Source organism: Gymnogyps californianus, chromosome 2, assembly GCF_018139145.2.
Source record: "Gymnogyps californianus isolate 813 chromosome 2, ASM1813914v2, whole genome shotgun sequence".
Taxonomy (NCBI): Eukaryota; Metazoa; Chordata; class Aves; order Accipitriformes; family Cathartidae; genus Gymnogyps; species Gymnogyps californianus.
Genome location: NC_059472.1, coordinates 78,645,104 through 78,671,542, shown reverse-complemented (window position 1 = coordinate 78,671,542; position 26,439 = coordinate 78,645,104). Strand labels below are relative to the sequence as shown.

At 39.2% G+C, this 26,439-nt stretch overlaps 1 protein-coding gene across 1 annotated transcript in view; it reads left to right on the top strand.

Moving 5' to 3' along the window:
• SEMA5A (semaphorin 5A) overlaps window positions 1–26,439 on the top strand; it is a 261,292-nt gene that overhangs the window by 5,791 nt on the left and 229,062 nt on the right. Inside the window, exon 2 of the mRNA XM_050891819.1 lies at window positions 14,405–14,603. Coding sequence (XP_050747776.1) covers window positions 14,471–14,603 — 133 coding nt within the window. The 5' untranslated portion in view covers window positions 14,405–14,470. The remainder of the gene's footprint in view (window positions 1–14,404; window positions 14,604–26,439) is intronic.

The window sequence follows — 26,439 nt, the reverse complement described above, 5'->3', positions numbered from 1 at the left end:
GAAAGTTTGTTATTACTCTTTGATAAGTTGAGTGTCATTCACATTTTAAATGTCTTCTTGAGTTATGCATTTCCTAATGCTGCCATAAATTGCCAATTTTTTACTTGGCCAGATGCATACAATATCAGCAAGTTTCTTGATTTGTTTGGTGTTTTTCGTGTCCAGTCTCTTTTCCTTTTTTGCCCTTTCCAGATCAAATTCTGCATTTCATTATTACACAAGGTTCCCAGTGGAAAGGGCCTGCATCCTCAGTATTTTCCTTCTGGGCTTTTTATTTTGAATTCCAACAATTCCATTCCATAGACCCTTCTCATATCTATGGTGCTTGTATCTCGTTGTACGACTGCTACGTAAACTAACCCTTTTCTGCTTCGACTTAATCATTTTTCAACACCACACCTGCAGCCAAAGGGCAAGTTTTAGTTGGACTTTTATTTGTAAGACATTTTATTTTACTTGTGTTTTTCCTCGTGTCATTGAAAGAGGCCATTTACAAGAGTTTTGTGGTTTGGTTTTTTTTTTTTTTTTATGGCCATTTTCCTTGGTATTCCTTCTAGAGCTTTATGCTTGGATTGTTGTTCTGGAAGTAGATTAACAACACGTCTTTCTGTAGTAATATGCAAATGACATCAAAGCAGGGAGTTGGTAAATAAAGGAGAAGGAATTTAACTGCAACGGGATTACAGAAGAGCAGAAAGGATGAAGATTGTAGGAAATAAGACCATACTTAATACCACTGACAAGCTGAGAAAAGAAATAAAAACAAGAGTACCCTTTCCTGCTGATCAAAGAGGGTTTTGGTTGCCTCAGAAAAGAGAGGCACTGAGGTCTACAGTGACTGGAAAGCTGAGGGCAGACGTGTCAATACACCTTGATTTGTAGGGAGGCTAATGCATTCCCTTACTCTGAGCTCCATCCTTCCTTAGGGCATAGTGGAAGTTGACATTCATGCAGTGGGATAGCTGGTCACCTGTCTTGGGGCACATCAAGAAGGAATGGGCTATTCCACAACTTCTCACAGCGTCTTGGATACAACTTTCCTAGCTTTCTTGGTGTGGTAAGTGCCATGAATCTGCCACATAACCTACATGATGGGCATTGAGTGGTCCTGTCGTTATCTGCCAAGGCTCTGTGATGAAAAGGAGATGAGAAACCTGTACAAGTCTCAGTGCAAGCCTCAGTTGCCAGTATGAAGATGCTTTTAGAGGATCCCGTGAAGGAGCACTCCAGGATCTGTTGTCTTTTAAAATTGAACTGGCCTTGCTTCTTTTAGAAATGTCGGTGGAGTGGTGGGAAGGGCAGAGACCTCTCTCATAGTCATGCAGAGACCTTTCTTCCTTGTCTTTTAACCCACCCTTCTCCTCAGACATCAGTGCATCCAGTGTAGTATGCCAAATTTTTGTATCTCTAAGCAAATGGGCAAAGGGGTTGGTCTGACTTGTCATGAGTGCATTGGTTGGCAGGTCTGCAGCTCAGGGTGAACTAATGGAGTGGACCCATAAATGTGCCATCCTCCTTGCTGCTGAGGAGTGAGTGGGATCTTGGGATACCTTATACCAAATTATGTTGCTGGTACATGTTCATAGCCTGGGTTAGCAAGCACCCAGCTCAGGACTGAGACGGCACTGTATAGCTCAGCAGAAGCAGGTTGTTGTGTTGCCTCTCTGCAGGGTATTGAGGGAAGGGGATAAGGAAGCTGGGCTCCAGTGGAGGGACAGTGGAAAGGACAAGATCTGTGCATGGCAGGAGATGCAGCGTGATCTAATGAGCACAGCTACTCTCAGGCTTTACCATTCCTATGTACAGCAGCTATGGTGGTCTTAAAAATGCAGCTGGTGGCTGGTTTCCCTTTGAGACGGGATGACTTGAGGAAGAAAATGGTGCTAATCATGAGTGAGTGCATGGGTCTGGGTGTTGAGGCATGCTGTTGTCAGCTGATACTGGACTAAGCTTCGATACAACCAACTGCTAGGAAGATCTAGATTGCTTGGGAGCTAGGGTCTTTGCTCAGGGTGCGGTGTTGGAACAGGGACATAGACTTGGTACGGGAGAAGATGAAGGAGCAGGCCAGCAAAGTGAAGTGGAGGCCATACTGTTCTACCTGGGGGAACGCCTTTGCTTATTGCTATGGGCTGTTGTCTAAGTGGGCATGTGGTCCTCCCAGCAAAGTGTATGACATTCAACTGTGGCGTGTCAGCGTGTTGGTGTTGTAGTTATTTGTTCATCCCAGGAAAGGAATCCCTGCCTGTGCCATGTGTGCATTTGGTTTTTTGAGGAACGCAATATGTAAGGGTATGAAGATGTATAGAAGGGAGTGCAAAAAGGGGTGCAGGCCATATAGCTTTTGGGTATAGATCTTGGTGGTCTCAGGTAACACTGGCTAAGGATGTTCTGACTGCAGGTCATCCAGCCTTGCTTGATGGCGTGCTGCAGAGCTGGCACAGTGGGGAGGGAGGTTTTCCATTGGCTATTGCTATGACACCGGTGAGTGTACTGTGTGGCATAAAACGTAGGGATGGTCAGGAAGTTTCCCTTTAAGCACCTGTGGGGGTATTAGAAAATTTGGATGCAAACAAAACAGCCTAAGCAAGCTGAAACAGTGCCTTTACTTTTAGAAAAATCTAAGGGAAGACATAATCATCCTACATGTTTCTGTTTATGAGCTCAAGGTGACTTTGACACATTTGGTGTCTGAATCTTAGATTCCTCAAAAGGAGGAGTCTAAGATATGTTTCAATGTATGCAATCTGTGCATACACACTGTATGCTTATAAGATTGCAAAGTGATAAATAAAAAATGATGGCTACAAAGCTACAGAAGTCTAAAGTGATTTTGGATATGATGGAGACATCAGTGACATCTCATGTAATTTAGTCTTTGACTGATGGAAACTCTCAGCCACTGAGAAGCCATTGGGAAAGATGTCACCAAACAAATTGGATTTTCACAACATTGTTAGTTTGTGAAATAACCTTACGGAATAGATTTTTTCCTGAAAGCTCTTAAATGGAAATCATTAAAAAGAGCATCATCATTAACAATTAGATAAAACATGGAAATGTAAGTAAGTTAAAATAACTTTTTAAGAGGATATTTCAGACTTGGAAAAAACAGAGTATATTTACTTTATTTTTTTTAAGACACAAATACACAGAGCAGCACAATGTATGCTCTGAAGGAAACCCACAAGAGGCTTCTGTGTATTGAAACAAATATGTCCAGAGCCATTCCTCATTTAACCTTAGGTTATTTGACATCTCCTTATTCGTTTTTTGACAGCTTCATTGGGTGCATTCCCCCAGATAGTATATGATTTCTATTGTGTCAAGTTTTACTACTTTTAAACAGACTTAAAAATAGAATTTAAATTTTTAACAACGATATTGGAGGAAGAAAATACAACTATGATTTATTCTCTTTAGAAGGATTTTTTCTTTTTTTTTTTTTTTCCTGTCATGCTATATCTTAGGATCTAGCAAAAAATAAGCAAGTTTATATTGATGGTAAGTTCAGGCACATGCAGGGATGTTTCTCATACGTGTGAAACCTTTGTATGTGAATACATGGGGTTTTAAGTATAAGCATTGTATTAATTTTGAACTTTGCCTTTTGTTTTTGAAACCTCTGATAGATTGGATATTTTAGCTGTAGAATGGTCTTTGAAAATCTTTGCGCCTTCCATTATTTTTAATTTTACCTGGTTTATTTTAGGAAAGGATTTATTAACTTAATCTTTCACAGGTGTAAAATATCTGTATCTGGATTCAGCATTTAGTGAAAAACTAATAAAAGGTAGATGAACTTTCAGAAAGATCTAACAGAAGCCATGACTATTCCTTCAGATTTCTTATTCTAGAACTCTGATAGCTTTGTCAGGGTTTCCTATGTTTCTGATGGACATCTTCAAAAGACAGCATGGTTAGCCACACAGTTAATATTCCTAATTAAAGAGAGGCTTGTTTGTATGGTGTCTCTGAATTATCTGAATATTAACTCAACTGAATGTGGCACAGAAGGGAGTTGTGTGATTTTTCTGTTGCAGTTCTCAATTGAATCAGAGACCTAAATGCAAAATCTAGTATGGAAGAGTGTCATGTGGATTGGTGGCTCCCCTTTGAGCACTTTTGCCTATAATCATGCGATTAAAAGGAACATTAAACAGTGCGTTCATTTATGTATTAAATCTTTGTAAATGTGTGGGAAAACTTTTGGTGATGTATAAAAAAATCTAAATCGTCGTCTTTGCAGTGGTAATGTTAAAGAGCAAGGGAAGTGAGATAGTAGCCTACTTACCCTAGGCATTTTGTATAATCAGTGCAGAGACATTAGATGGTTCAGTCTACCTAAGCGTTCTCTGTAGGATACTCTCTCTGTTGCTTATCCAAGAACTGAAGGAGGAATCCAGAAGCTTGGTGAGATGAGTGGATGTTTTGAGTGCTTACTGTGATAGAAAAGCTATGCATAAATAAATAGGTGGGGAGCAGAAGTGTTCCATAGCAGTGACGTGGGATGGGAGCTCTGAGCTGCGTGACCTCTCCCTTTCCTTCATATCAGTCTGCTAAACCTTGCTGTCACTCTAGGCTGTTGCTGTAAAGAGAGACTATGTTGGTTATTGATGGGAAGAAACAAATCAAAAGCTGGTAATCGGCTAGGAGTTGAGAGGAGGTAGGAGTCTGAAATGCATTTGCAAATAGGGGCACGGGGGTGAGTGGATTTGACATACAAAAGTATACTCTCCTCCACTGTATTTTGGTTGTCAAAGCTGTGACCACCATGCATTTGCTGAAATGTGTTTAATAACCACTGCCCTTTAAAACTGTACCAAAGAACTGCAGGACTGAACCCATCACAAGAAAGATAAATTTGCCTGTATTATTTAACTGAAGCAGGCTGTCACAGTAGTCATTTCATGACACTTTGGAGCTCATCTACTTAAATATAATCTTTATTTTGGAAGTTTGCCTAATATTAATGTGCAGAATATCCACTAATAGTTTTGTTTTAGCAGTACAATTTTGTCCTTTAGATTGGCGATTCACAATTAAAAATGTGTTATATTAAGTCCTTATGAAAGCTAAATCCCAAGTACTGTCAAGTACTTTTGTACAGTGACATACAAAATGGTAGAGAACTGTTTTCAGTTGAATAGAACTTTTTTTAAAAAAACAGCTATTTGAAGTTGGTGTATTACTGTCTTCCTTCTTGTTTCTCTTACATCCATGTACAAATTTTGGCATGTTTTCCTGTACAGTTTACAAATATAAAAAAGTATGTCCAGATGGCTACAGCAATAATCTGTGATGTGATGATCTTCTCTCTTAATTATTCAACATGTACGACTCCAATCTGTGTTGCCTTTTCCCAATTTATATAGAATGTAACAGCTAAACTTGCATTACTTTCATATTACCTCTTTTTTACCTGCTTCCATTAACCTTGCCTTCACTCAAAACTACTTTTTATATATCTTCAAGATTTTACACAAATTTTTCATCCAACTCTAACCTTCATCATTTTCATTCTCCCCTCAGCTGATAAAACTTCCCTCTTCCCAGCTAAATTTTTTCCTATGGTTATCTGTGCATTGTCTTCTGCTGCTCTGTTGCATGGATCTCCTCCCAATCCTGAACTACTGCCTTTTGTTCAATCAAGTCATGCTTTTAACTATGCTTTTTTTTTTTTTTGAAATATAGTTCCCAGCACAAGACAGTTTATAATAATGTGAAAGGAAAAGAAAAGGATGACAAAGCATCCTAAGCTAGAGCATCTCCTCCTTGTCCCATCCTGCATCATACCTGAATTTGGGTAGAGGTCACGGTAGAAGGCAAGGCACGTGGCCACCTTTCAAAGCATGAGCTTTTGTAATTTAAGAGTGCTTTTTGTTTTACGTATAGTGAAGTTTCAGCACGTTGTTAATGCAAATTAATAGTCACAGCTTTACTTGTAGTTGTGACTCTGGTCCCACATAGATTCCTAATTCCCAGTGGCAAAATTTCAAAATTCACTTTTTCTGTGAGTCCCTTATTATCCAGGGAGCACAGATGGTTTTTTAGCAGAAGATTACAAAAAGTAGGTTAACAGTAAAGCTAGAGAAGAATAGAGTTTGAAGGCTGTTCAAGAAATGCCATCATTGCAGTAGTTCCCCTCTAGACCGAAACATTTTTTTTGCCTTTCTAAAAAAATATGTAATTAGTTATGTGAAATCAACATAATTATGTAGCTTAAAACAAAAGAAAAAAACAATGGCATAAACTGAGGCTGCATTTGCTAACAAATATGATGAAAATAAGTGTTAAAAATACTTTAATTATCTGGGCATTGTTTTTCTTATTAATCGCTGTTCAATGAGGTGGACTAGCGTACTTTTATTATATTCAGGTTTAATGGGTAAATAAGATTTTTCACAAATAATTTTCATTTACTGAGGTGTAGAAATCTGTAGTATAGCATCTTCATTCAGGGGCAGCATTACTAGGTCTAATCTACTAAAGTACATGTTGCTTTAAAAATTGTTGTCCACAGCTTTATATTTTATATTATATCTCTCAAGAGTGTGCCAGGGATATTTGGAAAGCATATTTGTAAGGGCCACTAACAGCATAGCTAGATAAATTGAAAGAAACTTCTGAAATTTAATTTATGTCATGTTTTGTGACAGTTTGTATGGAAGTCCAGTTAATGACTACATGATTCTGTTGAAATTGAGGTCTTTGCTGACTCAGCTATAACCAGGAGACAAATCTCTTTCCAAACCATCGGGCTTCCTACTAGATGGGTGAGGGAATATTAAAGAAAAAATGCTGTGGACTGGCTATTCTGGACGCTGTTTCTCTTTGTGGTCGCAACTCATGTACTGTAGTACGTGCTTTGTAAAAAGCTGTGCAACGGATTTTCCTTGTCTTACAGTCAGATACGTATGTTCACTTTTCACTAGGCTTTATGAATAACTCGTAAATACGGATTTGTATGTACTGCATGGCAATAGAAGTGAATAAAATACAGCCTACGAATGTCGTGCAGTGCAGAGCTCAGATCTTTGCAGGACGTGGGAACGAACGGTTGTGCTTGGTCAGAGGTGCATCCAGCCCAGCATCTGGTCTCTGTCAGGAGCAAACAGCATGCGGAAGAGGGTAAGACCTCAGCAAGCAGCTGGTGGGACTTTTCCTGAATATTGTTGCAGTATCAGGTTCAGGAAGTTCCTGAATTTCACACTGCAAAATGGGAGTGTCTAGGTATTTCATAACCATGAGTGGATCCTTTTTCTGAGGATCTGCCCAATCCCATTTTGAAGCTATGTCATTGTTTAAAATCAACAGGATCCTGTGGTAAGGACTGTCTACTGAACTGCTATTACTCACAACACCTGAAAGTATATTTTTACTACAGAACAGCTTGTGTTGTATGCCATGTTGATGGTGTTGACCGTCTTTTGGGCCCTAAGAAAATGTGTTTCGTTTGCCAATAATAGTACCAACTGGAAAAGGAGCAGGCAAGTGTGGTATAGAGAGAAAGAAGATGAAATGCAGGGATGTGTGTGTAGATCCCTGAATTGTTACAGTTCTTACCTCTCCATTTCCTTTTCCTGCACTAGCTGACACTTCTGCCCTCTCCTGGCTCGTTTTCTCTCGCTTCATGCCTTTCCTTTGGCTGTTAAATTTCCTCTGATTTTCCTTCCAACTTTCTCCACTTTTCAGACCTTTATTTGCAAACAATGATTACCATTTTGTTTTTCCATTAAAGGTATTTTGTAAAGGAAAAACTGTGCTGGCTTTGTAGTCTGTCTGAGGAGGAGAATCCCTCCTTCGGCTGCCTCAGACTGACTTCTGATGGCCAGACGGAGGATCACAGTTCAGTGGATGTTCCAAGCAATGAATGGGGGAAGGTGCTCTGGATGACTGGACCAGGAGACTAGCTGTGAGGGGAAGGAAACTAGAGGCGGGAATCTGGGGCTTGGGAGGATACCAAAAAGGCCGAGGAGCTAAGGGGTAGCTAAGAGAAAAAGGGATTTGCAAAAAAGAGCTGAGATTTTGCTGGAACTTGGGCCTAGGCTGCGCTGATTTGACTGCCTTTATTATTACCTCTAAGCTCCTTGTGATGCTCTTCTGTGTAGACCTGCTGGGTTGGCTAGTGCTTGCTCAAGGAAGCTGTGGTCCACTGGCTCTGTGCCTCACTGATGGGGCAGACATGCCCACGATGTGATAAATGAGATCTGAGGCGTTACAAACTTCTTGCTTCACTCAGGCTACTGTTCTTGAAGCAGTGCTTCCTTTGAGGAAATCACAAGTATCGCAGCTCTTTGAGCAGCGCCGGAGAACTAGCTTTGATGACAGATTCTTCTTTTATGAGTTGTCACCATCAGCTACAGATATTAGCAGACTTTTGGCAGAATGTCACTATGAATTTAAGGATTGATTTTTGACTGCGTTAGCCAATGACAGCTGATGGGTGACTGCCTCTTGCAGATCTTAAAATTCATGCCACTGCAGAAATGAATGGCAATATTAAAAAAAAAGTTGAAGGAACTCGGTAATCAGTTTGTTAATTGAAACTGACTCTCACTTTATGAGAATACAAATTAGAATATGCTACTCTACCGCATAGCAAACAGTCTGCATTGCTGGGTCCAGTGATGAGACACGCTAGTGTATGGCTGGATTATTTCACTGAAGAAGCTCTATAGCCTCCAGTCTCATCTTGATGTTTAATGAGGTGATCTTTGAGCTATTGCTCTAATCTAATTGTGTATCTGAGTGATATACAAGTTGTTTTTCTAAAGCTATACTGAGTAAGGGATGTATTTCAAAGTAATTGTATTATAAAGAGGTATAGCTTTTATTTGTGCATTTGACAGGGGAACAGGATTAATCACTATATTAAAAGCAACTGGTTGGTTTTTTTGGAAACAAGATTTAAATGAGTGTTGATATTTATTCACCTTGTGTCTATATATTATTAGGAAAAGGGTGACAAAAACAAACCCAGTTCATTTGTGAAAAAAGTGAAATGTGAATGTCTTTGACACACAAAATTCACATTTTTCACTGGAGGAGAGGGGAGCACTGTTATTTTAGACTGATGCAGCCCTCTTGATGCACCCTCCCCCCCCCATCCCTTTTTTCCTTCTGGGCTCCAGGGCTTGTACTAGTGGTGTTGCCAGGACTGGGAATTGAGAGCGTACACATTGCCTGAGAATTTAGCTAGATTTTTTTGGTAGGTGTGATGACAGGGCCTTTTTTACATATTCCTTTCTCTAGCAATCTTCCTCTCAAATGATTTGTATGAATTTGAGGAGTTTGGCTTTAGAAAATCAAGAGCCATTACAGAAAAAGACACTGAGGTACATCGTAGGGGTGTTCATGTATTCCAGTTTTATGACAATATGACTGCTGATACCCTCTTTCTCGATTTGTCCGTATGCTTACTAGCAATACACAACAGTGAGGGCTTTTTTTGCTAAAGAGGAAACAACAATTCTCCCTGTCTGCTCATCACTTGCAGCAGCAAGCAAATGTTCTATTCCTTTAATAAATTGTAAAAAGGTGCCACTTAGTTAGCTAGTGTTAGTTAGCATGAGTAAATTTTTATCAAACTTTTACTGTTTTGCAAACCAAGAAGTGGAGCGAAGCACCCAGGGGAAGTGGAATGAGTCTCCCACAGCAAATTACATGAGCAGCATCTGTGAGAGTAGACACTGGTGTGCATGTAAAGAAATCCCAGGTCTGCTTGTGGATGCATGTACCCAGAACCAGTCCTGAAACTGGCATCTTTTAACCATGCCAAACTCTGCTGTTTGTATACTCATATTGACGTAAGTTCACTTCATCATTCACTGAAAGTGCAGTTAAACTGACACTTACAGAATCAGCGAAGATAATTATTTGAAAGCATCTTTGCTGCTGGACAGCTGCAGTTAGTGTGGCAACTCTTTATATACAGCAACTCATTTTAATCAAACAAAAGAAAATGTAGTTTATAATTCAGAGGTAAATTGTACTTCCAGCATGGTGTATTTTAACTGATCTAGAAATATTGACATCCTGATTATTTAATTTTAAATATATGACTTCAGTGCCTGGCGGGAATAGTCTCTAAATTAATCTGCTTGGACTTAGCAGTAGCAGTTACATGCCTTGCATGCTTAGCTGTTCACACTTTTTCTCTTTAGCAATAGGTATCTTTTGTTGGCTCAGCTAAAATAGAAAATCTTGAATCGCTGCTTTTTTTTTTTTCCTCATCAAATACTGTTGATGGAGAAACTAAATACTATGTTTGTAAAAAATAATACCTTTACCTAATGGGCCTCATTCATCTTTATATTTCTTCTAGGCAAGCTAGATCAAAAAAAAGTGAGTGAGGGAGAGAATAAGTGCACAAGGCCCTTTACATATAGAAATAAAATAATATATTGAAATATATTACATTTTATAATTCTGCTTTTTTTTTTTCTTTTTGCATCCTCATTGTTTTAGAGACTTGTAAAATGCAATTTGTCAGAAGTCTGACTAAAGATCTGTGCTAGAAAAACTATACAAATAATACAGGTCAATGTGCTGGTTCCCAAATGTACAGCAATAGTTAAAAAGATAGTCAGTGTCACTTTTATGGATATGTTTTGAAGAGTTTTGACTTGACCATTATATTTCATTGTTGAGAGACGTTTGCATATGGAAATTATACAGAAATCAAGAAAACTAGCCTAAACTTTTCATGTTTAGGGTTCTCTTGGCATTTGTGTCTTACGCTCCAGGCTAACCATCACTTCTTGGCACAATAGTTGGACTTTCAGTAAGGAGAAGGGCCTATTTCAGGAAAGACTCCTTTGCCTGCTTCAAGACTTCTGACTCTCAGTTCCAGTGTTTCAGAGCTGCATGGGTACAGAGTTCAGGTGCTGCCTCCACAGGCTCACTCTTACAGCTGTATCTCAGGCAGAGATGGAACTTGTGCGGCAGTCCTTACTCAAGGATGCGCAGGAGGGAGCAGTCTAACCTCTGCAAATTCTGTGGGAAAGGATTTGGTTTTGAAGGCTTTTCTAAGGTGTCTGTTCATCTGTTCATGCTGTGAGTACATGTTGAAGGTGTGTATTTTGCTTGTTGGGTTTTTTGGGGGTGTTTTCTGGGTTGGGGGTGTGTGGGTTTTTTGGTTCTTGAGGGTTGTGTGGTTTTTTGTTAGTGTGTTTTGTTTTTTGTTTGGCTGGGGTTTTTTGGGTGTTTTTTGGGGTTTTTTTTGGTGGTTGTTTTGGGTTTTTTTACACTCTAGTGGTGTATTAAGTGCAGTCTCCAGAGTCTCCACACTCCTTTTTCTTTCTTCTTCTGTGCATACCATAGTGTAATGAAGTGGATAGTGATTCCTGTTACTCCCAGTTGCTCAGCTGACTTAAAGCTTGTCCTTTTCTCATGCAAGAACTTGTGATGAAGTTTCTGTCTGCTACCTTGATTTACTGTTCTCTTGTCTGATTGGGTCTCTGGAGACTCTCCTCTGAGTAGTTGCAAGTAAGCTTCTACGTGCAGTTCCCCACAACGTATTTCATACATTTAAATTAATACATCTAAAATAATTAATATACTTAAATTAATAAAATAGCATGTTACATTTAAACAGGTAGATGTTGAGGTAGAGAGAAACTTAAACTGTTACTGTTTTTCTCTGAGACACATTATCAGAAGTGCATTCACATCCTTCTTTGTCTCTCCTTCGAAGTCCAACCTTGTCTTTGGATACTCTGATTGAGAGAAAGGGGTGTTTCCTGCCTCCGTTTTTACCATGTGAGATGCATGCAGCAAGAGGAGGAGTTCAGCTAGGTAGAAGAAAAATTGTTTGGCCCCAAAATTCTCCCACAGCATGACTATATAGGTAAACAACTATGTCAGAGACCAACTATGGCATGTAAGTAGCCTGTCTTTCCAGAGGATGCTGTTTGGATTTAGAGGCTGAGGAAAGGTATTGTTGTGAAGGAATCTTTGCTTCTGTTACTGAGTTCTGCACACAGGGCATAGATGGGGAGAAATCCTCACGATACCTGCAGGATACAAGACATCAGACCTGTCAACATTTACATCTCAGTCCTTATTAATACCAGAATTAGTCCCATGAAAGTCAGTATTCTTTTTGTAATGGAAACCATGACATCCATAAATATGTACAGATTTAGTATCTGGATGAAGAGTACTGGTCCTTTTCTTTCTTTCTGGAGAAACAGGATTCTCTTTTTGTTGTGTCCTGGGTAGAGCTGTTTTTTGAAACGTGGCTGGGATATAGGAGCCTGGTTACATAAAGACCATGGAGCTTCATTTACAGCCAGGGAGACAGAGAAGGCTGAGTTTCCAGTACAAATGTTTCATTTTGTTCTTGTTTAATTTCTGTCCATTATATTCACACATTTATGGATATTTCTGAGACTTCACAAATGAAAAGAAATAAGGTTTGTGTTTCTGTAATGTGAAAGTACCATACTCCTAGGTGTTGGAATACCTGCTGCTGTACTTTGTGCAAGAAAAACAGCTTTTGAGAGTCTGTGATGTGGTATTTTTCCTTCATTTTGCTTCCTAAATGCACATACATAATCTTGCAGAAATCTGAATTAGAACTAGCTGTTAGCAACGTAGTTGTATGATCTGTAAGTTAATAATATCCATTAGCTATGATATAACCCACATAAACTGGTTGAATTTGGATAAGGATAGTGCATAATGTTTGAAATGTCACCCTTGCAGAAAATGAACTATCAAAACATTGGAACAGGCGCTTTATGCCCCTATATACGTGAGGGCACAGAATTTCTATGAGCAGATACTGCCTGCTGTGAGCAACTTATAGGGACAGATTCATATTGGAACATGACATCATAAGGTACACTACTTAGAAAGGTAGGAATATGAATTTAACTGCCTAGAAGCTTCCCCCCCTTTTTTTTCTGAAATATAAGCGAATTTAACAGACAAGCTAAAATTGACTATTAAATTTATGTACCGCTCAGATGTATTATGTCCTTGATCTATTCATTTTAGTTTCAATTAATGAGGATTAGGTGTGTCCAGGTATTAGCTGGAAGGCTTCTAAGGCAGCAAAATAAAGTGGTAAGAGAAGAGCAGTTCATCTTATGATGGCTGGTGCTATGGTAATGTTAGGGAGCAATGTTTACTACCCATTCTGCTTTCTGAGTGTGGCTTTTGAAACACACTGGTCTTACTGTGGAGTATCTTTTAATTAACAGCCCTTTGTTTCATGTGTTTAGGATGTTTATTTTACACAAATAGAAAGCTTCCACCTTATTAAACAGCACACTGCAGTTCAGTGAGACCAAATGTATTAGAAGTCAATATTGGTGATTATTTTTCCCTGAATTGCTCCATTAATTAGCGGAATGACATTTCTACCATTATGGAGTTGTCTCAAATCTCCAGTCTTCCCCCTCTGAAAGGCAGTGATGTCTCATAACTGTGTGCTATCAGCAAGCAAGCTTGTGGGACTCAGTAAAGCTGCTAGTGGTGAAAGTTTTTTGGGTTGCAGCATTAGGTTGTTACTGCTTGGAATGTTTGTTATGATAAAGCTAAAGGAATTGAGTTGGATATAAAATGATATTGACACTGTGAATATTCTGTTACTTATAAAATAAATGTCTGGTTATTGGATGTTTCAAAAAATCAGGGAGTTGAAACTTCAACTTTATTCTGGTACTGAATGAAAACCATTACATTGTTGATTGGTGTCTAGATTTTAGTAGAAAGGGGTCTTCAGCATTCGAATCTGCAATACGCAACCTTGTCATCAGTCTTGGCAAATGGGTAGGGATTAAGTCAATGTCAGAACCAGTGACTCTCCCTCCTGTAAAGCTACGTTGTCAGAGCATTGAGGTGACCCTTGTTCTACTGCTTTCTGTGCTGTGCTATAAGTACTCTACGGATAGGCAAAAAATACATGCTCAAGGGCTGTTGTTTTGTCAAACAGTCAGTAACGTGAAGATCAATTCCTTTCCTACCTTATACTTGCAAGGAATCAAAGCACTCTTTCCTTTGTGAGGAAGGCAGAGCGAGGGGCAGTGGGTCCAAGTGAATGTGGAACATAGATTTAGATACATTTGCTATAGCTAAAAAAAATAAAAGTTGCAGAACATTATTTTCCCCACACACATTACAAGATAAAACTTTAAAGTAGAAGGGGGGGGGGGCATGAATAACAGTTTTTGAATCCTGCTCGGTGATAAAAGAAATCAATATTCCTAAATTGTGTAACTGATGATAAGTTTATGAAGTGATTAGAGGAGCAGCTGATAGCATACTTTTGAGGAGCCAAATACGACACAGACAGAAAGCGATGTTGTGTTGTTTTGTTTTAAACATCAAGAATTGTCTAATTTTTTTCTGTGGTTTGCTCTTGTGCTTGAGTAAATGTCTTTGAATTCTCCAGGTGCATTTCCCACATGAGTGCAAGAAGAGTAGCCAGTTAAAAGAAGTTACTGCTGTGGAGGACAGCATGACCACCATGAAAGGAAGCTGCCTCCTTGCGGTGCTGTTGGCAGGACTTGGGGTATTAGGAATACTGGAGCCAACAACAACAAAAGATATCCACTGCCACAGAGCTGAGCACCCAGTTATTGCATACAAAGGTAAGGGGTAAGCGCAAAAAAACTTTTCCAGAAGTAGGCTAAGGATTGTGTAATCTCTTCATGGAAACCTCTGTTTTTAATGTATAATGGTATGAAAAAAAAGTGCATTCAGTGCTGTTATATAGTAACCTGGACTGTATTCCATACAAGTTAAATACAACTAGGCTTGCAAAACTTGTTCAGAATTTGATGCTGAATGTGTCATTTAAAGGTGGGTGACTCATTTTCTTCTGTGATTAAAACCAGCCTGTACTGTTGCATGGGGTTGTTCCTTTCCAGGTGCAGGACTCTGCATGTGTACAGTTAATTTCATGAGGTTGCTCTTGGCCCATTCCTCCAGCCCATCTACGTCCCTCTGGATGGGTAGCCCTGCCCTGAAGCTTATCAACTGTTTCTCTGAATTTGGTGTTATCTACAAACTTTACAGACTGCGCTCTGTTGCCTCCCCTTGGTCATTGATTAAGGTGTTAAACAGGACAGGTCCCAGGATCAACCCTTGTGATACTCCGCTTGTTAACAGCCTCATGGTGGAGTAAGGTCCATAAAACATTTACTCTCTGGGCTTGATCATCCAACAGTCTTTTTACCCATCTGGTTGCCCACCTGGAGAGACAGACTGTAACATACTAACTGGCAGTGAGAAAGTGTTGAAAGCCTTGAGATAAATGACATCCCCTGCTCTCCCCTCATCAGCAAAACTAGTCATTATATAGAAGGCAATTGGGTTGGTCAGGCATGATTTACCCTTGGCAAATCCGTGCTGACTGTTCTCAGTCACCTTCTTCTCCTCTGTATGTCTGGAAAAGTGCATTCCAAGAGGAGTAACTACATAACTTTCCCGGAACTTAAGTGAGATTGACTGGCTTGTAGTTCCCACATTTGTTTTCCTGTAGTTACTGAGGACCTTCCTTCATCTCTGTGACTTCTCAGAGATGAAGAGTGGCCAGTTATCTCAGTGTCCGTGGATGCAGCTTGTCTGATTCCATGGATTTATATAGGTTGAGACCTTGCAAGTCATCCCTGACTCAGGCTGCATCTGCTGCTGATAGTTCTTGAACCCCTTAGCTAAATACCAGATGCCTTTGAGACCTTGTTGGTGAAGACTGAAACAAAGGAGGTATTGAGTCCCTCAGTGTCATCTGTGTCTGCTGGCACTAGATCACCTGCCCAATTCAGCAACAGGCTTACATTTTCCCTGTTCGACCTTTAATTACTATTGTAGCAGTAGAAGCTGTTCTTGTTGCCCTTGACATTCTGTGCAAGTCTTAACTCCCACTGAACTTTGTTTAACCTGACACAATCCTTACATGCCCCTGTGGTGTTTCTAAATTCCTCCTTGGTCACCTTGTCCCTGCTTACACCTCATACATATAGCCTTTTTGCATTGGAACTGCACCATGAGTTCCTTGCTTCGCCAAGCCAGTCTCTTCATACATGTGGTTGTCATCTTGAGTATTGGGATGGACCGCTGAGGAACAGTTGGAACAAAGCGAAGAACACTTGGAGGATGTTGTCCGTAAAAACCTGAGACATTTAATAACTTACTTGATTTTTTATTTATTTGAATTGAGATTTTTCCATTAGTGTCGCAACTTAGAACAAGTTCCAAATAGTTTGTAGCTATGAGGATGTAGGGATTAAGATGTATTATATTACATATTGCATTCCTTCTGTTTCTCTAAGAAAGCACATGTGTAATTTTTTTGTTCCAATGAATTAGGTTTTATTGAATTTTAATTGAAAAAAGATTTGTTTCCATTCTTTTCATAAAGTTAGAGAAAATAATGTTGTGTTTTCTGCAGAAAGTATTTTTGTTCTGGCATTTTAATGGTTTAATAAGAGTAATGGTACCAGCTGTCCCTTTCTCCAATACATTGGAGAATGAACTAAAGTGGTTCCATTCTGTACCTGGGAACAGTAAGCCATCAGTCTATTGTGAAGGAGGGACCTTTATCTCTAATTTATTGATAGACTAAATAGTATGATTTATTCTGATGAAGTTCTGGTTTTCTTAGCATTCATGTTGTGTGTATAACTTAGTTAAAAAATGTTATTTTTATCGTAACACACATAGACAATGTAAATTAAAGTGGCGCAGTTAAAATTCTGGCACTTAACTGTTTAATTTCACAAACTAAGGGATCACTGCATGTACTTTTTTTTTTTTGGTATATGCAACTGTAAAAGCAAATAATTGAGACTCATTACCAGAGCCACATGCTAAAAGTTGATTAAAAATGTGTTGGTTTATGAATCTGATTCAGCCAACATTTAGGAGAGTAGCTTGAATTTAGCCTGATCCTGCCTTTTAGACCGTTATTGTTCTCTGTCATATTTACTTTCTAGTGATATCCTTCCAGTTCTAAGTTACGATGCTAAGGCTTTTTGGGGACAGAGACCTCCTCTGTCATCTTGTTTCAGTTGCATCTTTTGATGTAACCAGAGATAGTGTCACAGTTAGAGTTCACTGAACAAAACCAATTACTTTTTGCTGTAAATATGTGTGGGAAATACAATTATATAGAAGCATTTATTGTCAGATTGTTAATATGAGACTTAATCTGGCATTGAAAATCTTACTCCCTCTTGACCTTTGTGGTAAAAATATCATTAATCAGTACATATCCATGACATACCTTAGCTTTTATGAACTAACATATCTTGAAAAAGTTTTCCTTCACTTAAAAATATTCTGACAAGCTCATACTCACCACAATAATCTGTTGGGAATCATCAGTAAATCTTAGAAAGTACATGTGGAAACATATTTGCAATGCAGTATACAGTATGTGATAGCTAGGTAACATAACTGGTGTGGGCACACAGCAGTTGACTTGTAGTTGCAGGACTGCTAGTTAAGGGAAAACAGAAGATATGAGACCGAAGGAAAAGATGACTGAGAGGTTTGTCTTTGAACCTGTATGTTAGGAATGGACTACTTGGGGTATCAAAGTATAAAAGAAGAGATGTGTGTGAGAAGAGCTACTCTGTGAATGAATCCTGCAGTAGGAGTTGGCAGGATTCAACCAGCCCTCTTCCTGATTTCTCTATTCTTCCTGTGGCATTTACTGACTTCATGAATGCCTATAGGAAAATGCCCTCTGTATCTATTGACATTATTAGTGCTGCTAGACCAACACAGAATCCTGAAATCAATTCTTAACAGCTACGAAACCTTTAATTTGAATGCTGAATTAATACCCTATTCTGTAAAGTCATCTTATAATAATATTAGATCCACCAGAGCTAAATGCTGTGTGGGATGCTGAACATCAACTAAGGCTGAGTGGTATTGAGCGGTAGGTACTTTAAAGCTTGTAAACTCAGTACTAACTTTATAGAGATATCAACTCTTTTGTTTTATTTATAACTGACTAAAGCCTTTTTTTGTAGTTTCTGGTATGCCAAAATATCAATGTACTTATTTGATTTGTCTTCCTTTGAGAGGCATGGTAGATGGAGTATAAACTGTGAAATAAAACTAATGGAGTGAGAGTCTGGTGTAGCGTATGGATGAACAGCTGCAAAAAACTAATAAAAAGAAAAAGTAGTCCCCAGGAGTTGTCATGGTGAAATATGGAAAGGGAGTGTATCTCCTGAAAGAGCTTGCTTACTTTCCCACTGCCCATCAAAAACTGCTCACTTAGGTGCTGATCCTATCAAGCTACCTTTTGTAGAGAGGCATATACTATTTCTATCACTGATTTTTGTGGCTAAATAGTTTTAGCTGAAGGTCTGTGATATATCTCCTGATACCAAACGGCAAGAATTCCACCCACCAGTTGAGAACCTTTACTCAAGTACTTTGCTGGTGGAAGAGGAAAGAGAAGTTGCAGAAGCAGGGGAGATGCATGCACTTTCAAAGGATTTTTGACATGATCTAAAAAAATCTCTTTCACTTTATGTCTCTCATACACAGTAGTAGTAATCATGTTGTAATTTGTTTATCTGCATAATTAATGTTAGGAATGCATAACGCACCTTTTCTCTCTCCCAGAAATTATAATAAATAAGAAAGTCTACTGTGGATCTGAAAATGTTTCAGCTCTAAAATCTGTTGTCATATTTCTTCCCTAGACCAGAATAAGGCACTTTGTGTCTTCCTTGGAAGCTGGAAATTTCCTTTTCTCATTATTTAAAGTTGGTAGGAACTATCACAGAGATCAGATTTATATAAAAGCAGACCTATAAGTATGGGATGGATTGACAGGATCAGCCCGGTAGCGTGCAGTTCAGTGTTTTATGTGGTGGGACTAACTGTGATGATGCATAGTCCCTCTTTTAAGTTCCTTTCTCTCCAAAGAGGAGTCTGCCTCCAGATGTGCAAAGGTGTGCTAGTCTGTTGAAATTCAGGCTTTAAAAAAAAAAAAAAAAGTTAAAAAAAATAAATAAATCTGTCTGCACAGGTTACATGCATGTACTGAGGATTCATCGGCTATGCTACCATAAGTCCAATAGAGGCATTAGAGTCAAGAGGTTATAAATCGTGTGCAACTTACAGAATTGGGTGCAAGGAAACAAGGTGCAGGTGACAGAATGGACACACAGAGACTCATAGTGTGAGATTATTGGTCTTTGCATACGTTTCCATATGTTTATAATGTATAAATAAGTATATTTATGCTTGAAAAACGTAAGAGTTAAGAAAGAAAAAGGACTGAAATAAGCTTGTCATTAAAGATAGAGCCTTACAATTTTCATTTTTATTAAATTTTATCTGGATATGCTTTCATGTGCATGTAGATATGAAATGTTAGCTCTGTAAAGTGTATTAGGGTTTACTGATGGTCAACTTCTTGGAAAACACACTCTCTTAATATAGTAAAGGGATGTGTTTAACCTAAACAGTTAGAAAAGGCTGTGGAAACCAAATTTCCTCTGGGTAGGAACAGTGAGAGGTAAATCATAGGCAAACAGTGTTTAAAAAAATAAGATGCCTATGAGAAACAATGACTGTTTATAAAAGTGGAAATATGCAAAAACCAAAGCAAACCAGTTGAGTAGTGTAACATTTGTCTAAATATTTCCATAGGTTTCAAAGCACTCAGCCACCCGCTCTACAGAACCTCTGTGGTAGCTCTCTGTAGAGCTAATATTTTATTACTGATACAAAAAACCAACCAAACAAACAAAAAGTGTAAAAGTAGTTACACTGGCACCTTGTTTTCACCCCACATTTGCTGAACTTTGAAATTGCCAGACCTGTCAAAACTCGCACACTCAGCTGAAGACTTGTGCTGTAGGCAGACCCCATCCATAAGGTAGAACTGATGGGGCCATCCCACCTGCTTAGCGGTATGTGAGAGAAAGCTGGAAAAAAAATTGACCCAACTCCAAATTCAGGTGTGAAGTTTTAAGTATTGACTGTCCTGCAGTTTACCTGTGTAAAGTCGAATTTCTTAGGCTTTTCTATTGGAAATAAAGTACAGTTGTAAACTTGACTTAATTGATGTTGAAGGTACAGCTGAGATCATCTGCTCTGGGGCAAATCTCATTCTTTTATGCTCCCATAAAGTAATCAGAATTTAAGGTTGTGCTGTCTCAACAAAAAAGCATCAGTTGACATAATTTTAGAAGCTGTATTTAGTGATATTTTAAATACACACTGTGCTTTAAAGAAGTTATCTGTTGAATAAACATGCTTAAAAATAACATGCCTCAATCCATAGAAGAAATGAACATAAACCCTTCATTTCTACTTGAGGTTAACCAAAAAAGAAAAATAGCATAGTTATTTTTTGATTCCTTGGTTTGGGAATCCTAAGAAATGTATTTTCTTAACCTTATTGTCTAACCACCACAGAATTCCCTCACTTGATGTTTGTCTGAGTAATATAGACTCAGTACATCACTCTGCTCATTTTATCATGTGGTTTGTATATGGAGTGCATGCACTTAACATGTGCCAAGCGGAAATAACATGTGGGCTGAATGAAGAAGGATACATGGTGTATGAACTTGTTTTTGTTTGTACTCACTTGTCTTTCCCCTAATCTTGTTGCAAGCTACTGTTTAAACTAATAGTCTATTGAGCTGCTCAGGTTTTATTGCTTTTTCCTTCTCTTTCCACTGGTTTTCAAAAATACCCTTTAAAGACCTCCTGCCAGCTTCAGTAGTGGGATTGAGGTGTATTGCTTTCCATCCCCTATCCTCTTCTGGGTTTTCCTTTAAATAAAGATGATTCATCAGTGAAGAAGAGTTGATTGCTAGATATTGCAACTTTGGTTTGTCTAGACGATAGGACTACAAGATTGCTTGCACTACCCTGCCAAGAACCATCCCCTCTTAAGGAGGAAAATAATTCCTCCACCAGTTGGATATTTTTTGTATCAAATCAGGTTTGCCTTTACTTTTGTAGAGGAGACTAAGCGCCTGCTGGGGGATGGCAACTTTAAACTGCTTACTGTTAATTTTAAAAATTATGGCTTTGAAGATTGAAGGATACTATCACCTTACTATTTCCCTGAATCATCCAGTATCTTTGGTGTGCATTCCCATAAAAACCAGAGTATGGCAGGGACTGAATTCTCTAAGGAAAGGACTTGCATACCGGCTAACTTTTTTTTTTTTTTTTTTTTTTGTTTGGTGGAAGTGATCATGTTTCAAAGCAAGCGTCAATTTACAGTTTTTTTGGCATCCCAGCCAAGTGCTAGACCATCACAGAATGTTAACAATTTTCATAAGTTTCTGATAATTGAAAATCAGCAGTGGCTGCAATGGCTGGTGAGCTGCACAGACATGTCCTATGAGCCTTCCATAGCCTTTCTGTGGCTGATTTCTTCCCTGTTGCCCTAATGTGGAATTTTGGAGCATGTGAAATTTCCTGGTTGTTAACGAAGCAGCAGAATGAGTGAGAGGCTCCTGCCACATTCCGCTAGCTGTACAAAGCGGGCAGATGGAATTAAAATCTGGGTTTTTGTTCTTTTTTTCTTCTTCTTCAAAAGAGATGGTTTTTTAATGGAGATGGGCATTTTTACTGAAAGGTTGTAAAACATCCAAACTGGAATATGTTAAAGAAACCGATCAGCAACCAAGAAATAGAGCTCCTAAACAGCTGAAGTTCTATCATCTTCTAGAAGTTTTGGTGTGTTTAAAGACAACAGGAAACACAATATTGCTTTGATTTTTCTCTATTTTATTTTTTTTTCACCAGACAGTATTTTAATTTTTTTCGTAAGATGTTTAAGGTATACTCTGTCCCTTCTATTGACAGCTGTCAGTGTGAATATTCTACTGATCTACCCCTTGGAAAAGGCATTACTGACGCATATCCATTGTTTCTGAAACATCTGGCAGTGTGTAAATTATGTTTTCCTGAAGTTTTAAGTTCTCTATGCATAATCTCCATGCTGGTTCATGTGAATTGGTTCTTCTCCCTCTTCAGGGACTGCACTGCAACATGTCCAAAGCTACTGAGCGTTGACTGAAGAGGATAATATCCTGTTGGGCTATGTTAGCATTGCCTGGCTAAGGAGCTGAGTGTCAGCCCTTTTTAACTTGCGTTGATGTAACTCATTGGTGTCCAGCTCTTCACGGAGCTCATGGCTGCACTGTCGTCACAGCCTGGCAGGACACGGTTGTGCTGTGTGGAGCGGGTGGCCCTGCGGGCTCCACCACTGGCAAGGGTGCCTGCACAGCCTGCCTGGCCTCTCACAGCAGCGGCAGCAGCATGGCTCTACATTCCTCAAGAAACGTCCTTAATTCAGTTCTTCTCGGTTACTTCTGAAGTAACCTAGACTGCTAGTTCATGAAAGATGGTGACAATTGCCATTACTGGCCTTCTGATCCTGGGCAACTCTGTTTTCATACTTGGTAGTGACCAAATTTCTGGAAAGACCCGTTCCAGTGGTCTTCCCTTCCAGGTTCTGCCCAGCGTTTACGGGGCCTGTCTTGCATTCACTCGGTGGCACCTGCTGCCCTTACTGCCTGTCACTGAATATCACCTTCTACTGGCTATTGCATCGGCTGAGAGATCTGGAGAAACCCTGGCCCACCCTTGGGCCTTGCCTGGAGCTCTACAATTTCCAGGAATCTTAGAGGTTTGGAGGAAAAACATTTGTTAATTTTCCCTTTTTCCCCTTAATTTCTTAAATAAAATTCCAGAGATACTTCGTGTTTATTTGACAGAATGGGTGGAAGCAGAGAAGTGCAGTCAGTGCTTCTTCGAAGTGATTTTTTTTCACATGCTTTCTTTCCTGCCTCCCTTCTGCGGCACTGCTCATTTGCTATTGACAAGACTATAGGATGCTGAATAGCAGCTGATTTTGTTTGCGTGGCTGAACATGGTAGATGCTTACTTGTTACGTGGCAATTTGTCACATTCAGGTGAGACCACACTTTGACTTGTCGTAAGCTTGTCTTTCCACTTACAGGGCTCACTTCAGGTTTTGTTCTGAAGGCTTTAAGGACAAAGAAATGTGGTTCTTCTCTACCATTTCTGAGAATCAGGAGCTCACCATTTTACAACTAGCTCTACAGTAAATCGACTAAAGTAGTTGTTAATAATGACAAATACCTGGAGTTTGACAGTGCCCTTTAGAACAAAAATAATTTCTACAAAGAGAAGTGCTATTCTGTTGTTTGTGGGGTTGTGGTTTTTCCTTTTCTTTTTCTTGCTTGTTGCTTTCTTTTTTTGGCTTGGGGGCATCTTTTTGGTTTTGCAGTGGGGGAGTGAAGGGGGTGGGGAGTATGTTCCACTTTGAAGTCCTGGCTCCAAGCTCTTACCAAGATTAGCGTCAGGCTTTACCCTGTATGCCCCTTGTGTTACAATATGACTTGTTTTGTTGGTCTTTGTATTTTTTGCATGAAGTATGTTCAGACCTGAAAATATTTTATGAGCTATAGTCTTGGGCAGAACTGATAGAATCAAGAAATTGTATTATGCTAAAACAATGTAAATAAAGAAGTTTAGTATGTTCATATGCCAACATAAATAAGAATGCATCATTGCAAGATGGTCAGTTCTAGAAACAATGTCTTGCTAATTGAAACATAGATATTTCCCACAAAAATAACATAGCGTTATTATAACTGTCTATAGGCAGTTGGCTTTATGCTTCTGTTCCCTACAATACTTACATAAAAATTGAGCAGGTTTCTTTACAAAACTCCATGTCGACACCAAATACTGGTTTCCCATAACCATACGACATGATTTCCTTCAAAATGAATTCTATGGCCGGTTGCCAAAGCCAGCATGTAGGTGTTAAAAGGTGAAAGATTAAGCCCCTCTGAAGAGAGGGCATGACTAAGGATGTCAAGTGTGTTACGTGGTCAGTCCGTCCCTCTGTGTCACGTTTGGGAAGACAGGCAGCGGCAGCACAGGGGCCAGAGCTGGTAACTGGAAGGGGACCTGCGCTCGCTGAGAAGAGCATGTGGGCTCTGTGCTGGTTGAGGTGTGAAGTTACTGGTTTTTGACTGGCAGAACCTCCCCAGGGCAAAACAAATCTTTCTCCAGTGTGGGGAAGGGCACATGCAGCAAGTAGTATTTCCACATGTCAAAACATAGCTGAGCTTCATGGCACAGTTTTCACGGCTCAGAAAAAGTCCTTATTATAGTAGCGTGCTCATCTCTGCCTATCCCGCTGAATGAGTCCCTACCCTGAAGTGTGGATCAGCTGACCTGCAAGGTGATTTACAGTGTAAATTGAGTGAAAGTCTCTCTTGGTTCATCCTCCTTCATTCACTGATGGTTTTTTCATTCTCCTTAGAATTGTCACGCCCTTCTTATGATTTTTTTTTTCATTTTAGATCTCTTGCGTTGATTAGCTTTCTGTACTCTCTCCTCCCCCTTTTCTGCTCTTAAATTATATGTTTCAGTTTTAGACCATTCCTCATTTTTAGAGATTGGATTGAGACATAATATTAAGACTTGATTGATAATACCACCAGTCTACAGCAGACTCCTAATACCTTTTTTTTTCTGGGCCATCTTGAACTAGCAGCTGACGTAAACAGGATATTAAAACAGATGGAACATAAGTCTGGTGCAGGATAATAATTCTTGTGTTTCCCTGAGGTTTTCTTTCCCCCTTTGTCTTCTCCTTGGTGTGTTCCCATCATTCTTCTGGTCTTTCCCTCTATGCCCTCTATCTAAATCTTACATAACATAGTCTTTCCATACATATGCTGTCCCCCAGGCTTCCCTGTCTCTTAAAGCATGTGAACATAGCCTTACTGTTTTCTCACTATGATGCTGTTGGTCCAGAACATTCCCTGAAAATTTTTTTGAAACTTTGGATCTTTGCTTCAGCACTTTGCATTAGCACTGCACTGTCTATGTTTTTATGTTGTATACCTTCTTGTGGCTCCTTACCTGAACATCATCCCATCTCTACTGTAATCTGCTTCTAATCTGATGACAGGCTTCTGGTCACCTGTAATCTTAAAACTATTGAGTTTGGGTTGGTTTTTTTTTTTTAACTGTGCAGTTTGTATGTGTGTTATGTTTCTGGCCTGGATGCCTCCTCCTTTGCCCGAATATGCGTGTGTGTTTATACATAAGAATCTTCAGTTGAAGTGATACAACCTGTAAACCATTCCATCACGTGTAGCCTGCTAGAGTAAACTGATTTTAGTAGTTTCCAGTGATCCCTCAGATCTCTCTGCTTCCTGTCTAAGCTCCTTCTTCTAATGCATGTTAAGCTATTTACTGATATACAGAAGACTCATCCTAGCTGTGAAATGCAATGGAGGTGAGTCCTTGGTTGCCCTTACAAGCATGACACCTGAAATCTGTTTTGTCATTCTCCAGGTGTCCCCCTCTGGAAGTTCTTTGTTATGTTTGTTTTCTCTTCTAAGCATCCACTGCCCCTGAGCTCCTATCTGTTGTACAGCCAGGTGTATACACAATTCAAGAAGAGCGAGGTTGCTAAATCTGCTTCTGACAGCTTCAAGAAAACAAAGTTTAATGATTACTAGGAGGATGGCAGTTTCCCACAGCTGGGATAGTGGAGAATCTAAACAGTGAGAGGGCAGATTACAATCCCTACTGTGTTTCTACAGCAGTGGGTTTGAGTTTATGTCAAGGTGATGTCATTCAGGCCGATACTTATGAATATTCCATTACAAAATAATGAGAACAGATGTATGTGATGACGAAACGGAGTAAGAATGACAGTTGAATGCAATCTGCAAGTAGACAAACATGAGTCTGTATTGCATTTAAATGCATCATGGGGGAAATCCCAGAACTGAGCCCCCCAAACTCAGATGGTTCAGTTTTGGCTCTTCCCTTCTCCTTTTTCCTTAATTTTTATTTGTTTCTTCATGGTAGTCTGCTGGCATGATATTTTCATGCTTCCTAATTTGAACAATTAGTAAAGATTGGTAGGCCTTTTGCTTTAAAGCAGACCAGGATTTGGAAATCCTGTTTCAACTCTTGGCTTACTTGACAGTCACTTTATGTTTGTTGTTCAAAATATGGTGCGGAAGATCAGGCAACTGAAAATTTTTAAGCACAGTTCTTGGCAACTTAAACTGTTGTTAAGCATACTTCGTTATTATTTTTAAATACAATGCTATCCTCAAATGACTGATACTGTATAATTTAAAGATATTATAACATCAGGTATGCCATGTTTGAGTCAAGGGTTTGTTTCCTTACAAGTGGGAAGGGTATGGTTAATGAGATCTCTTCCAGCTGGCTAGCGTAACTTTGCAAAGTAGGTTTTATTGTTTTTTTTCTGGAATGGTCTGGGGCTCTAGTTTCATGCTGTTTCTGTGTATGAGAGAAAGAAAACTCAAAGGGGCTGTAATTGTATATCATGGCTGATACCTTGTCACTGCATAATTTCTGTAGAACTTGCAAGTGATTCTGAGTATATAAAAACTGTGC